This window comes from Sceloporus occidentalis, unplaced genomic scaffold, assembly GCF_023333645.1.
Source record: "Sceloporus occidentalis isolate IW3139 unplaced genomic scaffold, rSceOcc1.0.p SCAF_3, whole genome shotgun sequence".
Lineage (NCBI taxonomy): Eukaryota > Metazoa > Chordata > Lepidosauria > Squamata > Phrynosomatidae > Sceloporus > Sceloporus occidentalis.
This window is the reverse complement of record NW_028316983.1, coordinates 62177706-62192642: the sequence shown is the minus strand read 5'-3', so window position 1 is coordinate 62192642 and position 14937 is coordinate 62177706. Positions and strand designations below refer to the sequence as shown.

Sequence of the window (14937 nt, the reverse complement as noted above, 5' to 3'; positions counted from 1 at the left end):
TGGAGTCATAACTGTATGTGCAAAAGAATCTGTGGTAATTCCCTCTGAGGGTTGCATGCATGTTGCATTTCCTACTGGGTTCTGAGAATCAGAGGATAGTTGGTATGGTCACTATAAATAATGTGTGATTTTACTTGACAGTCCTTGTTCTGGAAATCGTACTTATACTGTTTAGTCCTGATATGCCACTTGGACTAGCAGGGCTCACAATGATCTTGTGGCTTGCAAGCGTGCCAAATCAGCATGCGTGACAGCTACATATTCCCCTCCTTTCTGGAAAAATTGTGAACGTCATTGCAGAAATAATACCAATGAGGAAATAGACCCTTCTGCTAACTGAACTGCACAAAGAGGAAGGAAAACAAGTAAGCATCCTTGAGACCCACATGCCAGACAAGTTAACTTGTTCTGTTAATCCAGTTGACACAGATGTGGCACACTTGGATTCTTTTGTGACATAAATATTTGTTAGGGACAAAGGGCTTGGGTACTTTTTTTTTTACAAAGTATCTACCTCTCTCCCTAATCCCCATCTTTGTTGGAAGCAGGGCTATCTATGGAAGAAAGGTCACTTGAGGAGGAACTGGTCAGAGCGATGGTTCACCCTAAAGCCCAGTGATCTCTCTTACTATGTGAGTGAGGAACGAAAGGAGAAAAAGGGGAGCATTTCTCTGGACAGAAATTCCTGTGTGGAGGTAACCTAACATACTAGCATTTTGTAACGAGTAGATCTGGGGAAATTTGATGATGCAATACCGAATCAAATTTCTCCCTACATTTACTCTGATCGAATCTCTCCATGGCAATTTAACCCTGTTGAAATTCACATTACCGTTTGTATTGATTTAAAATGGAGCCAGATATCTATCATTCTTGGTTGTTTTTTAAAACTCTCAATTAAATGATGCGCATCTATGTCACACTGTTTGGACAACCCCCCTCCTCCCGGTCAGCCTTGGAGAATGGCAATTGCAAGCCTCTCAGAACAACCCTTAGCAAGAGACTCTGGGATAAGTTAGCCTGGGGGGGGAGTCACACTCTCTCAGCCAAGGAACCCTCACAGGTTTAAATATGGGGTATAAATGCAATATAATATATGTGCAAGAGCTTTAGTTTGCACCAACTTGGGAGCAGAGTCTGTTGTGGTTTTATTTCTTGGGAAAGAGGGGAAAAGACCCCCTAACCCCAGCCCCACTGATATGGGTTTTTTTTTTTTTAAATGTCAAGCAAATCATGAGCACCTTTATCATACCAATGACACGATTATTTAAAGGTGCTGTCTACTGTGGTCATGCAATAGCAAAGATGTGCATAAACTGTCAATTTGTTTCTTTAAGTACACCATCTAATAATGTTCCCAGGAGAACCCCCCTCCCTGGCTATGGCAGGAAGAGAGCAAAGTGGTAGGCATGATCCGCCTCCTGCACATTAACCCCTCCCTTCCTGTGCTCCAAATTGAATCAACAGCAAGTTCCATTTGCGGCTGGTAAAAAAAGACCAGTTCTTTTGAAAAGACACACTGAAATCCCCAGTTCCAAAAGAACCTAGTGAAGGGGATTTGCACACACACACCCTGGAATTTGAGTTGAGAAAAACCAATGCAAGTGTGAATGATCCCCTTTTAAACTGATTTGCAAACCGGTTTATAACATAGTCTGAACAGCCCCTAATTAAAGCTTAAGGTTGTTATGGAAAAATGAGTCATTTCCATCTTAGGTTGGTGATAATACATATTGTGTGTTACATTCATTTAAGTGGGTTATAGCTGAGGGGGAGGTTCTAAGCCCTTTTCTTCTTTCCTAACGTAAAGATCATACCTGACAAAGATGGGAAGCGGTGTATGTTCTGCGTGAAAACACCTTCAAGGACATATGAAATGAGTGCCTCAGACACCAGGCAAAGGCAGGAGTGGACGCTTGGTGAGTACTTTGGTGCCACTGTAGCACTTTTGAGCTGTTGCTCTTTGAAAGGCAGGTTTATTTCCTACCATTTTGGAGACTTCCTGAAATGGTTAAATTGTAAGTAGCCAGGCTAGCAGCAGAAGCCTCCCTGCTTTTTAATCAGCCTACATTAATGGATTGCCATCTCTCAATGTAACTTGAATAACAAAAATAATATGAGTTGCTAACATTGTTTTAAAAAATATAAAAACTTCCCATGATTTGTTTTTAATGTTGTTCTTGCTGCTGTTTATGATAGGGGTGCAGATTATTTTAATAAGGTCTCCTGTGGGATCTTGGTTTTCTTACTAGTTGATGGTTGAAGTTGTTGGAAACAGGATACTAGATAACTCGGTGGAACCATTCTGGTATTTCATATAGGTGTATAGGGGGCAGGACTGTGATTCTCTGTTTTCATACAACAAAGGATTTATGGTCTTTGTAGTACAGCTAGAAAGCCTGGTTTCTACCTTAGAAAGCTTTTAGCACAAAGAAGGCCAAGAGCCCAACAAGCCTAAATGTCTGGATCACAAAGGTGGTGAAATGCTACAAATTTAATTTATTTAAGTATTCAAAGAACATTTCAGCAACTTGGAAGTGAATTAGAATCTGAATGAATTAGAAGTTTAAGTGAGCTGGAATGTTTTTGCCTGGCTTTAAAAGAATGCTTTTCTTCTCACCTGACACCAGGTAAGCCTCCTTTGGGAGGCTGTTCCAAAGCAGAGTAACACCACTGATAAGGACCCCTCACTGATGAAAAGGGTGGCATTTTGAAAAAGGTCTCAGCAAATGTCATAAAGAGATGGGATGGATGCCTGATATGTTAGAATCAATATGCAAAAGGATCTTGTAACACATTTGAGATAAACTGAAAGAAAGAAGTTGGTAGCATGAGCTTTTGTAGACTTGAGCGTACTTCCTCAGGTAAAAGTAGACTCAAGTCTATGAAAGCTCATGCTACCAACTTCTTTCTTTCAGTTAGTTTCAAAGGTGCTAGAGAGGATCCCTCTGCATACTGATATGGCAAAAGGCATTCCTCAAGGATTCCAACCCAGGCTGCAAGATGTACGATCCTTTCAGACATTTCTGTCCCTTTCTTCTTTATCAGCTATTCAGATGGCAATTCGTCTCCAAGCTGAGGGCAAGAAGTCTCTGCACAAGGATTTAAAGCAGAAGAGACGGGAACAACGAGAGCAGCGAGAGCGCAAGAAGGCTGCCAAGGAGGAAGAACTGCAGCGCCTCAAACAGCTGCAGGAAGAGAAGGAGCGCAAGTTGCAGGAGCTGGAGCTGCTGAAGGAGGCTCAACGGCAAGCAGAGCTTTTGCTCCAAGAAGAAGAGCAGCGGCGCCAGCAGCAACATGAGGAAATGCAGATGATGTTGGAGATACAACTAAGGGAAGCAGAACAGGTGTGTCCAAAAAGACAGAACCCAACAGGGCTCCCAGACCCATAACTAGACAAAGAGACCTGTTCAAGGAAAAGTAGGAATTAGAATCACATGAGATACGCAGAGGGTTTGTTCAGTTTCCTGACCTTTTTTTCCTGTGCAAAAAAATCCTAGAGATCTCTGCCTTGGGCATCCTGGTTCAGTCCAGTTGTATCTCTTTGAAAGACATAAAGCAGGAGGATGTGCACAATATGCCCCACAGGCAACATGCAGCACCCACACCCATTTTAGGACCATACTGTTCCTCCCTCGTGCTGTTTCCACAATCCACGCTATTCATATTGCACCACCTTCCCACTTTTCTTCCTTTCCTGTCACTTGGAAGAGGACATTCTGGCCTGCACTTTTGCAGGAAGATGCACTAAGAACCATTTAGTTACTGCTGAGTTTTGATGGTAGTGGTAGCCGTAACAGTGGAGAGTCAGGCTATCATGTTACTTTGGGTGGGTCAAGTGACCCACTCTTGAGATAAAGTAATCAATGATATGCTTTCCCTCAACTTAAGAGTGGCCACTTACACTACTAAAGGAAGAGACATTGTCTTCACCAATATTTCAAGGCAATAAAGCAAGAAAACCTGTGATAATGCAGTGGAGAACTCATGATGTTGTAATTCTCTTTCTGCTATACTTAGCATTTTTTCCCTTCTGTGTTCACCTTTTTTTTAAAAAAAAAACCTAGCTGCTCAGCAGTTGTAAGTGAAGACAACTGTTAGAGATTGCTATAGGAAAAAAGTTTTACAAATTGGGTTAAAATGAGTACAGGAACAGAGTTTTGAGTGTGTGTGAGAGAGTGTGTTATTCTCGTTTTATCACACCATGCTGTCATACCATCATAGAAGTTGTTTGGTCTCACTTTTGTCTCAGCCTTATTGCAGGACGTTGTGGTTCTCCTGGTTCTGTTGTTGGGAATATAATTTTTTTCATGCTGAAAACAATCCATGAATGACCAGGAATATCTACCAACTACTGGGCTAAGCTGCATTTAACTAACTGCCACTGTCCTCTGCTGTTGACTACTATGCACTCTATATGCTGATGACATTTTCTGTTCGTGTCTGCAGGCTCGTGCTTCCATGCAGGCTGAAATGGTTTTGAAAGAGGCAGAAGCAGAACGTCAGCGCAAGCGCATCATAGAACTAGAGGAAATGCAACAACGGCTTCAAGATGCACTGCAGCAGGAGGTTAAAGCTCGCCAGGATGAAGAAGCCGTGAGATATGCACAGGCTAGGTATGACTGATGAATGCCCAACTTCCTTCTTCTCTGGAAACAAAACTGAATCATAAACGCTAGTGCTGAAAAGAAGGGTGAACCGGGACAGCTTCATGATTGGTCAGGTTCCTTACCACCTACCTTGCCAGGAAAATCTATTAACACTCCTATGGCCAAGGTTTGTAACATCTGTGTTGACAATGCCTGTGACTTTCCAGGTCATTGTTACACATACTTCGATTACTGTTTATGGGTGACATTTGTCCAGAAATAGCTGATCTTTCTTCACCTTGTTTCTTTGTGCCGTATTCATTGCTTATTGGAAAAATCTGGGACTAAAATTCAGGGACCAGAATCTGTGCCAGAACCATTACAAACGCCCTCCCTCAACTGCCTCTCCTATCCAAAGCTATTTTCTCTAGTCTGTTCTGTTTCATGTTTTTGTCATCAGTGTGAATGCACTGAGTTCAGGTTCTTTTACTGAGTTCCTACATCAAGAAGCTCATAATCTAAACATAGTGACAGAATGACAGTAGCAGAAAAAATAGTAAAAGACAAAGGTAGTGCGTTGATATGAATGTAGGGGCAGTGCTCATCTCCGTTTCTAAGCCGAAGGGCCAGCGTTGTCCAAGGACTGCTCTGCTGTTACCTTCCCACTTAAGTGATACCTGTTTATCTACTTCCATTTGCATGCTTTCGAACTGCTAGGTTGGCAGAAGCTGGGATTACTGACAGTAGCTCACCCCATCATGGAGCACTCGGGCTCCGAACTGCCAACCTTCTGATCTTCTGATCATCAGAATTGGCGTCTTAACCACTAAGCCACTGCATTCCTGGAAATTGTGAAAATGGAGGCAGTGTTAAATCAAAGAGGGGTGTGGATATCTATTTCAGTTACACATACTGAGGTTTAGCTACAGGGAGGAAAGAATATTTATGAGTTCTGTAAAAAACTTAATAGAAAAGGGGAGTTTTAAGAAGAGGTTCATACAAATTAAGGAGGTGGCAAGAGAAGTCAAGGGATAATGTGCAAAATCAGGGTTACAGTTGGGGGGCAGGGAAATGCCACATATAAATCAAGTAACTTTAAAGTGGCTGATGAGAACATCAAAATAAAGTTTTTCTCTACCTTGGCGCAATAATAAATCAAATGGAGACTGTGGTCAAATCAGAAGAAGACTGGGCCCGAACAGACAAGCCAAAATAAAGCTGCTTCAGGTCACTTTGGAGGTATGCTGTTTAAATGCTGTATGTGTCCTAAAAGACTAGAAGCTGTACCAAAGCTACACTCCAGTCCTAAGGACCGGAGCGCAGCTTTGGCGCAGCTTCTGGCCTCTTAAGATGTGTGTGTCATTTAAATAGCATACCTCCAAAGTGACCCAAAGCAGCTTTATTTTGGCCTGTCTGTTCAGGCCCTAAGACTTGGAAGGGCTGCTATAAGACAAATCTATAGCGCTAAATAAAGCATAATAATAATACTCTCAAGTGTAAAGATACAGTGCGCCCGCGTCATACGCGGATTTGAGCATACGCTCAAACCTGTGTAGAGCCACACGGGGATGTGTGGGGCGGCACATCCCATTGGAATGAATGGGGCGCACGCATGCCACCGCACCACCGCATGCACGAGCCCCATTCATTCCAATGCGGCTTGGGCATGCGTGGAATTCAATTTACGCAGGGAGGTCCGGAATGGATCCCCGCATAAGCCGAAGGTGTGCTGTATTTCCTTAACTATTAAAGTCAGGATCATCCATGGTATAGTATTTCCAGTTTCTATGTATGGTTTTGAAAGCTGGACAGTGAAAAAAGCTGACAGGAAGTGAAATAAACTCATTTGAGATACGATGCTAAAAAAGAGTTCTATACATACTGTGGACTGTCAAAAAGATGAATCAGTGGTTTTGAAAGCAAATCATGCTTGAACTCTTTCTAGAAGCCACAACTGAGGCTATCATATTTTGGGTATATGGTCAGACAGCATGGCATGTTAGAAAAAACAACATTTATTTTCTTCCTATCAGTTTTCTTCACTGTCCAGCTTTCACGCCCATACATAGAAATGGGAGATACAGTCACATGGACAATCCTAACTTTGGTGTTCAATTTTTTTATGGCCCAGTACATACGGGCCCTTTGTGATGCCCTCATCACATGCTAGGGTTGCCTGGGGGCGGAGTATTTTTGTTTTCTTAATATTCAGCTGTAAATCTGCCTTTGCACTTTCTTCCTTGACTTCCTTTTGTAATCCTTCCAGGTCTTTGCAATTTTCTCCTAGTAGTATGGTGTCATTTGTATTGGTGATGCTGTTTTTAATCTGTATTGGTTTTAATAATTTTAATCTTCCATGAACCCCAGTTTTAGAAAGAAAGCAGGATATAAATGAATAATGTAATAAAAAGAATGACGAATGATTTTGATATCTCATTTGCCAATAGAAGTAAAGGTTGGCAAGATGAAAAACACTAAAAACGAGAACACAGCCATGGTGAGATATGACTAGGTCAAAATCTGGAATAGGGAATGGAGAAGAAAGGCCATACTTTCCAGTGTTGCACAATGGATCAATACTGGGAGTAAAGGAGAATGAGAATAAAGTGAAAGCTTTGCAAAAATGTAATCCAGGATAAAACACTTACCCACAAACTCCCTCCTTTCTGTGCCATAAGCAAGAATTCTTAGAATGGACGCAATGATCCACTATTTTTACACAGCAGAGCCTATTATTTTCATTCATAGTAACAACGATTGTTTGTGTATCCTGGAACTGACCTGGGGGTTAGATGATAAAACAGCTCACATTGTCAAGAGTTACTGACTCCTATGCAATTTTGCTAGGCTGCTGGCTGAAGAGGAGGAAAAATTGAAGCAACTGATGAAGCTGAAGGAAGAGCAAGAGGAATACATCATCAAGACTCAGCATGAAAAGCTGGTACTCAAGCAAGAGATGGAAAACAAGAGCAAATTTCTGGAAGAGGCCCAACAGCAGCTAGAAGAAGTGAGATTTAACAGAGAGAGAATGGACCAAGATGTTATGGTGAGTGGTAGTGAAGGTGTCTCCAATTCACTTTGTCTCATAGAGCAGTTTAATTATTTCAAGGATCCTTGCCTCCACAGAAACATGTCATTTATCCTATTTTTCCTACAGCTTGCTAAACAAAATGTTAAAAGTGAAAAACAGTTGAGTGTATGCCTAAAAAATGATTCTGGTCAATATCTACTATTCTCAGCTACAGTAGACTCATTGAATCAGTGGGAACTTGACAAGTCAATACTTGAGTTCCATTGATTTGTAGTTGTACTCTTGTTAACACAAGATGTTGGATTTAGATATATAACTCTTTATAAGCTTAAATATGCAATCCCAAATTGCAACTGTTCTTAAAATCAGCCTTTCGCAACCTGTTGGCCTCCAAATGGGGATGATTAGAGTTGCACTCTGACACTTCTGGAAAGCATGAGGGATAACTGGCTTAGTTTTAAATGTGTAAATTTTATTTTGAAAATACCTCAGGTTACTAATTTTTTTCGTGAACAAAAAGTAGTTTCCAGGTGATTCACACCACTCTTAAGGTTCACACTAATCAGACATGAGTACAATACTACCTTCATGTTTGTTTTCCATGATATTGTACTGTGAAGCATATGCCTATGATAAGGGAGGGAATATATTACCATCATAAGTAGTCATTCTTGATACCCTTATCTTCCATAAATTTGTCTGTTTTCCTTTTAAAGACATCTAAGTTGGTTGCCATTGCTACATCCTGTGAAACTTACTTCTGACCATTTAGCTATGCATTATGTGAAGAAGCACTTCTGTCCTAAATCTCTCACCATGTATTTTCTCACTGAATGAACACAAATTCTAGCAGAATGAGTCAGAAGAATTATGTCAATATACAGGCATACCTCAGTTAATAAAGAAGTTCCTTTTTACAAAGTGTTTTTATGCCTGCCCAGTCGCCATTTTCTCCCTTGTCTTGTCTATAGCCAGGTGTATTATAGCAGCATTGGCATTGGAAAGATGGTGAAGGCAAGGTAGAGAAACACAGACTTTCAGTGCTTGGTTGCAGCAGAGTGTCTGCAGTAAACAATGCAATAAAGCTTGAGCTGCAAAAAAAATGGGATTCCACTTTAGCTGAGCCTATTATAGCCATTTGTGCCTGCTTACAACAGGCCAGCATAGTGTAATGGTTTGAGCGTTAACTAGGACTCTGGAGATCCCGGTTCAATTACCTGCTTGGCCATGAATACCTGCTGGGAGACCTTGGACAAGTCACACTCTCTCAGCCCTAGAAAATCCCATGACAGGTTTACCTTAGGGTTTCCATAAGCTGGAAACAACTTGAAGTCATACAATAACAATACAACAAGTAAGGTAAAAAGCAGCTACCTCCAGAATCTCTTACTGAACAGGCATAAATAGTAAGCTTTCAAGTAGTTTCTAGAGGGTTCAAAATATTTTTGTTTATTTATGCAAGGCTACCTGATTAGATTGTTTCACTTCACATGTATATATTATTAGTTTTGAAAACCAAGTTTATTGAAATATGTCAAAGTCTCATTTTTTTGTAGTGTAGGAACACTAAATTTTCTGTTTAAATAGTAATGCCTAGCAACACATCTACTTGGTTAAATGAGGTGTACTTGTATCATCCAGGTGCTCTTTTTTATTCCTTTAATCATTGTCTTGAAAGGGTTCAAAGGCTACCTAAAGTAACCTCCTAACCAAAGCAAGATAATTCTTATTCTTCTGCTATGTACATTCATCATTCACCGTCAGATCACCCAATGCAACCCAGACCAAAGAAATCCACTAGTAGATAATGGTTATACCCTAGAGAGATACAGCTCCAATCTGAGCAGTGTCTGTGATGATGCTACATGGGGCTGTGTTTTGAATGCTGCTTCACTGGCACTTCTAAAGCTATGACGCCCAGCAAACAGTTGTAAATGCTTGAGTACATGGAACAACCCTGTCCACGGGTTTTTACTAAGGGCTCAGTAGTGCTTAAAGTGCTCCATTCCTCACTGTTTCTTTGTAATGGAAGTACTCTATGAGAAGCTTTAAAAAAAACCACTCCTCTAAGGAAAAAAACAAACAAACCTACAATCATTTAGTAGGTAAAGGTAGTCCCTTGACATGAATGTCTAGTCATAACTGACTGTAGGGGGTGGTGCTCTTCTCCGTTACTAAGCCAAAGAGCCAGCGTTGTCTGAGGTCTACTCTGGTAGTCATATGGCCAGCATGACTGCACTGAACACTGCCACCTTCCCACCAAAGTGGTACCTATTTATCTACTTGCAAACTACTAGGTTGGCAGAAGCTGGGACTAGTGACGGGAGCTCACTCCATCATGCAGCACTCAGATCTCAAACTGCCAACCTTCCGATCATCCAGTCGTCAGAATCGGCGTCTTACCCACTAAGCCGCTGCATCCCCTAACAGTAATTTAGAATCATCTTTAAAACTGCAGAAAGCACCTCATCCACATGAAATGCTAAGTCAGCATAGTTTTTTTCCATTTAATTTTTAAAATTATTTTACAACTATACATAGCATACTGTCATCATTTCAGAATTCTTATTATATACATAAAATTTTTAATTCATGTGATGTTTCACATAATATAAAGAAAACGTACTATTTACTTATCACACTTCCCATGTTCTTCTGACATTAAGTCCCCTTGATTTGTTTTCCAAGATATTTACCCTGTTTGTCTTATTATATTTTATTTTTCCCTTTAAATTCCATAAAGAAAAAGGTTATCTCGACTCTCATACCATAATCCCATTTCTGCCTAATATCATAACTTTTCCCTAAGTACTTGCTTTGTTACTACCATCTATTTTTGCAAAATTCGATTATGGGAAACCTCTATTTTTTCTTTTTGATTCAGCCACGCAGTTAATCTATCCACCTCTTTCATTCCCAACAGTTTCAAAAGTCATCTATCATTGGCAATTCTTGTTTTTTTCCATACTTGCGCAATCATTATTCTGGCAGCTGAGACCATATATATGTAGTAAAATTCTCCACCATTTCCTTTCTATTTGGGGAGGCATTTTATTTAACATATTTAATAAGTAAATTTTGGGGCTGAGTTTGAATTTCATTTTCCAAATGTCCTGTATCATAATACGTACTTTCTTCTAAAAGGTTTTTAATTTTGGACATCTCCACCATATATAATACCAGGATACCACATTCTGTTTACACTTCAACATTTATTTGAGTCTGTGCTATATGTTTTAGCAATTTTTGATGGAATTAAATGTCATTTATGCTCCATTTTCCAACAATTTTCTTTCAAATCTTGTGATTTAGTAATTTTTTGGTTTTTTCTCTCGTCAGTTCCCAGCTGTTCATATCAATTACTCTCCCTATATCTGTAGCCCATTTTATCATTGCATCTGTGGTTGGGTCCTTTTCTTTTTCTCTGTTCAGAAGCCCTTTGTATAGTTTTGCCATCTTCTTTCCTTCTGGTCTTAGTAGGATGTCATTAAATTCATCTTTGTCTTCTTCAAATCCTTCCAATTTATCATCCATTTAAAATCTTTCCTTTAACAGAGTATATAAGAATCAATGTAAGTTAGGGTCTATATATTGCAGATCATCAATAGAATAATAGAATCATAGAGTTGGAAGAGACCACAAGGGCCATCCAGTCCAACCCCCTGCCATGCAGGAAATTTAAATCAAAGTATCCCCAAAGGATGGCCATCCAGCCTCTGTTTAAAAACCTCCAAGGAGGGAGATTCCACTACACTCCGAGGGAGTGTGTTCCACTGTTGAACAGCCATTACTGTCAGGAAGTTCCTCCTAATGTTGAGGTGGAATCTCTTTTCCTGCAGTTTGCATCCATTGTTCCGCATTCTAGTCTGTGGAGCAGCAGAAAACAAGCTTGCGCTTTCTTCAATATGACATCCTTTCAACAGGGCTGTCATATCACCTCTTAACCTTCTCTTCTCCAGGCTAAACATACTCAGCTCCCTAAGTCATTCCTCATAGGGCATGGTTTCCAAACCCTTCACCATTTTAGTTGCCCTCCTTTGGACACGCTCCAGTTTCTTTGTACTTTGTTTTCTGAGAATGTCCTTGTATCTTAACCATTTACTTAACAAACTCCATCTTCCAAAAAAGGCCTCATGAAGAGATATCCATAAAGGATTTTTCTATTCGTCTTCCTCTTGAATTCATTCCAAACTTGTATTAAAGCTCATCTTATAATGTGGTATTTGAATTCTTTATGCACTTTTACTTTATCATACCACATGTTGCCATGCTATCCAAAATGGTTATTGAAGCCTTCCAAAGTCAATAGTTTCGAATTTTCAAGTCAATATAGTTTTCTGGGCGGTTTTGGCAAAAGATTTCTGGAATGAATTATTGCTCTGAAATTTTGTTATTTTGACACTACCACATTTCTAGAAAGCTGTCAGGGATTTTAGTCAGTAATCTGGGCCTAAAGAACATTGAGTAAGGGACTATCATACTGTAACTACCAGATTGTTCAATGAGTCTTGATTAGATCTGTGACCTGAGTAAAGAATCATAGTTCATTGCATTATGTCAATTTTAGTCAATTGATTCATTTAATCAATTGATCACAACATTTTTTATGATGTACAAATGGGGCATTCTCTTAAAACCAGGCACCTTATTACCTGTCTGCTCTTTCCACCTAGATTTTTATCACTTGTGTTTAACAATTCTTAAATTGTTGCCTGATTAGTCAGGATACTTTTCTCGCCAGCATTTTAAAACTGAATAGTTTAGTAGTTTACATCTTAAACAGTAAACTAATCTCTGCTCAGTAGATGACAATGACAGTGGTTGACAGTTGGTTCATAGTTTGTCATCCATTGTTGTTTGTGTATTTTATGAATGTAAAGCCTTCTGGATGCTTCAAAATGCTATACACTTGTTGAGCAGTGTTATCATCTACTTGTACTGTACAGCACTCTTTCCTGTTCCATTGCAGATGGCCCAGCGGAAGCTCCAACAAGCCAGCACCAATGTAAAACACTGGAATGTCCAGATGAATCGACTAATGCACCCCATTGCACCAGGCGGTAAATGACAGATTTAGAACAAATATATGCAGCTAAATCCGAAATAGTTGTAATCAGTTAGTTGTCTTATTGTTTCAAACTTGCAAACTGAGCACACAACTGTATCTGGTAGTTATTTGCATACCATGGAATTATCTTGTGTTGTAGAAATTGATAGTTCTTTTGATCTTCCTTCTAAGTGTGCATAGAGGTCAGATCCCTCCAGGGTTTATGACCACTATTGTTTTAAAGCTCTTTTGTCCTCTTATACAAATACAAATGTCCTTGTTGAATTCAACTGATTAAGAACATTCCAACTTGTTTGTTTATATTCTGTACTTTTATTTATTATCACTGGTAGGGTCCAGGTCAGAGTAGGCTGAATATAATTTGTGAAATGTACATATGTACACATACACCCCGAGAGAGAATTTGTTGCAGTTATAGTGATGAGTGTATACGTAACAAAACTTTAAAAAAAATTTTTTTAAAACTGTTTGTGTTTTTAAAAACTCACTTTCTCTACACTTTTATTTATTTGTTTCCAGAGAAGCGTACAGTGACTAGTGGAGGGTTCCCTGGCTTTAGTCCTGCACTTCTTTCCAGGAGAGATTCCTCTCTTAAACTGAAGCTGAATTTGGAAAAGAAGAAATCTGATGCTACAAAGGATGATGAGAGGAAGGAAAACATAAATGGAGAGACTGAGAAACAGCTGCCAGTGCCTGAAAAGGATAACCCCAACCCAGAAACTCTCTGATTAGGAACAGGACAGAGGCAAGCCTACTTGTTTAAATTTAGAGACCAAGTAGTAAACATCGTGGCAGCTTAGCAATAACTATAGAGCATATAGATTTGAAAACTGGACAGATGTGAAGACTACATAGGAAAGACTATATAGGGATTATGGCAATGATTCTACCCATTCTGAGCCCAGGGCTACACTGGCAACATGCTTGGTGTACAAGAGCTACATCTGATGGACATGGACAAAATGGAACCTTCCTAACCCCTCAATACAGAACTATTGGATTACAGCTCTCCCTTGGTGCATTCTTTAGGGTTTCAACAGATGGAGAAAAGTCCCGATCACATTGACTGTTACCATAATGTGCTGTTACTTGCATGAGGAATTCCTAACAGCTGTTATTGCTGGTAACCACTGTTGCAATATGTCAAGATGCCTGTTTCTCTTTTTAAAACATTTGTAAAATATACCTTTTGCACTATTTTGAGTTGAAATATGTTATAAAAAGGCTGAATCCTGCTCTTTTGGGGGACATACTGTTTTCTGCTAGAGCTCTTTCATTAATCTTTTAGTCTTGAACATCTAAGACTGCTGAGCACAAATATCCAAGTGTGTACTGAATTCCAAAAATGCTTTGTGCCTTACATAACATTTGAGTAGAGTTTGGAGAAGTTAATCTTGGCTACAATTCTCCATTTTCCCAGCCTGTTTCTTCAAATTTTTTGTCATCAAAAAGTAACTTTTCCAAACTTTTTTGAGACTGGAAACTTAGAATAAGTGGTTGTAGATGGCCAGATACTTGGTTAGCTTTGATAAATGATTAGGTAGCATGTAATATGCATTTTAAGTTGAAGCTCTTTATTTTTTATCAGATGATTTTGTGGATATGTCCCCTTTATTACCAAATATGTATTTTTATTTTTATCTTTTAGGAACTAAAGTTCTGAGAGAAGAGAGGGTGCTTGGAGAAGTCAGCATAACCTTTTGCACATTGGCTATGAGCACTATGATGGGGTCTGGGGAATACAAACAATGCTCTAAGAAGATTTCATGTAAAAACAACTGTACATAGAATCTCCTGGGGAACAATAGCAGGAGGAAAATTAGAATAGCAAAGAGAACAAAGAGAAGGCAGGCATGATAGGAGACAAGGGAGTGTGAGAGAAGTAGAAAACATGATTCCATATTACAATGCCAAATTACATCAACTTTAATTAAACTGCAAGGATCTAAACATTTAAATTCCATAAGTATGCAGTGTTACAATGGGAACCTAAGCCCATTTACTCAGAAATAAATCCTATAGACTGTTATTTTCTAGTGAATGTGCTTATGACTACAGCCTTGGGGTGCTTCTTAGACAAGACTTTCATCATGGATTCACAGTCTCATTCATGGATGTTTAGTGTATCCACACATTTAGTGGGACCACACATTGTTACCTTATGTTTGTAGTCTGAAATTTTTGTGTACCACAAAAATCCATTGAAACGGGAAAGCTGGAATGGCTGCACATATCTTTTGACTGGTAGC

General features: G+C 39.5%; 1 protein-coding gene across 4 annotated transcripts in view; it reads left to right on the top strand.

The window, feature by feature from the left end:
- Nucleotides 1-14727, top strand: part of DEF6 (DEF6 guanine nucleotide exchange factor) — a 72889-nt gene extending 58162 nt beyond the window's left edge. For 2 of the 4 annotated variants that reach the window (XM_089514663.1, XM_089514666.1), the window contains exons 5-11: nucleotides 549-695; nucleotides 1811-1919; nucleotides 3049-3347; nucleotides 4450-4616; nucleotides 7437-7635; nucleotides 12590-12680; nucleotides 13208-14726. In XM_089514663.1, coding sequence (XP_089370789.1) covers nucleotides 549-695; nucleotides 1811-1919; nucleotides 3049-3347; nucleotides 4450-4616; nucleotides 7437-7635; nucleotides 12590-12680; nucleotides 13208-13416 — 1221 coding nt within the window. In that variant the 3' untranslated portion in view covers nucleotides 13417-14726. Of the gene's footprint in view, nucleotides 1-548; nucleotides 696-1810; nucleotides 1920-3048; nucleotides 3348-4449; nucleotides 4617-7436; nucleotides 7636-12589; nucleotides 12681-13207 lie in introns of all 4 variants that reach the window. The other 2 variants (XM_089514667.1, XM_089514664.1) reach the window with 2 other exon arrangements.
- The last annotated feature ends 210 nt before the right edge of the window (nucleotides 14728-14937 follow it).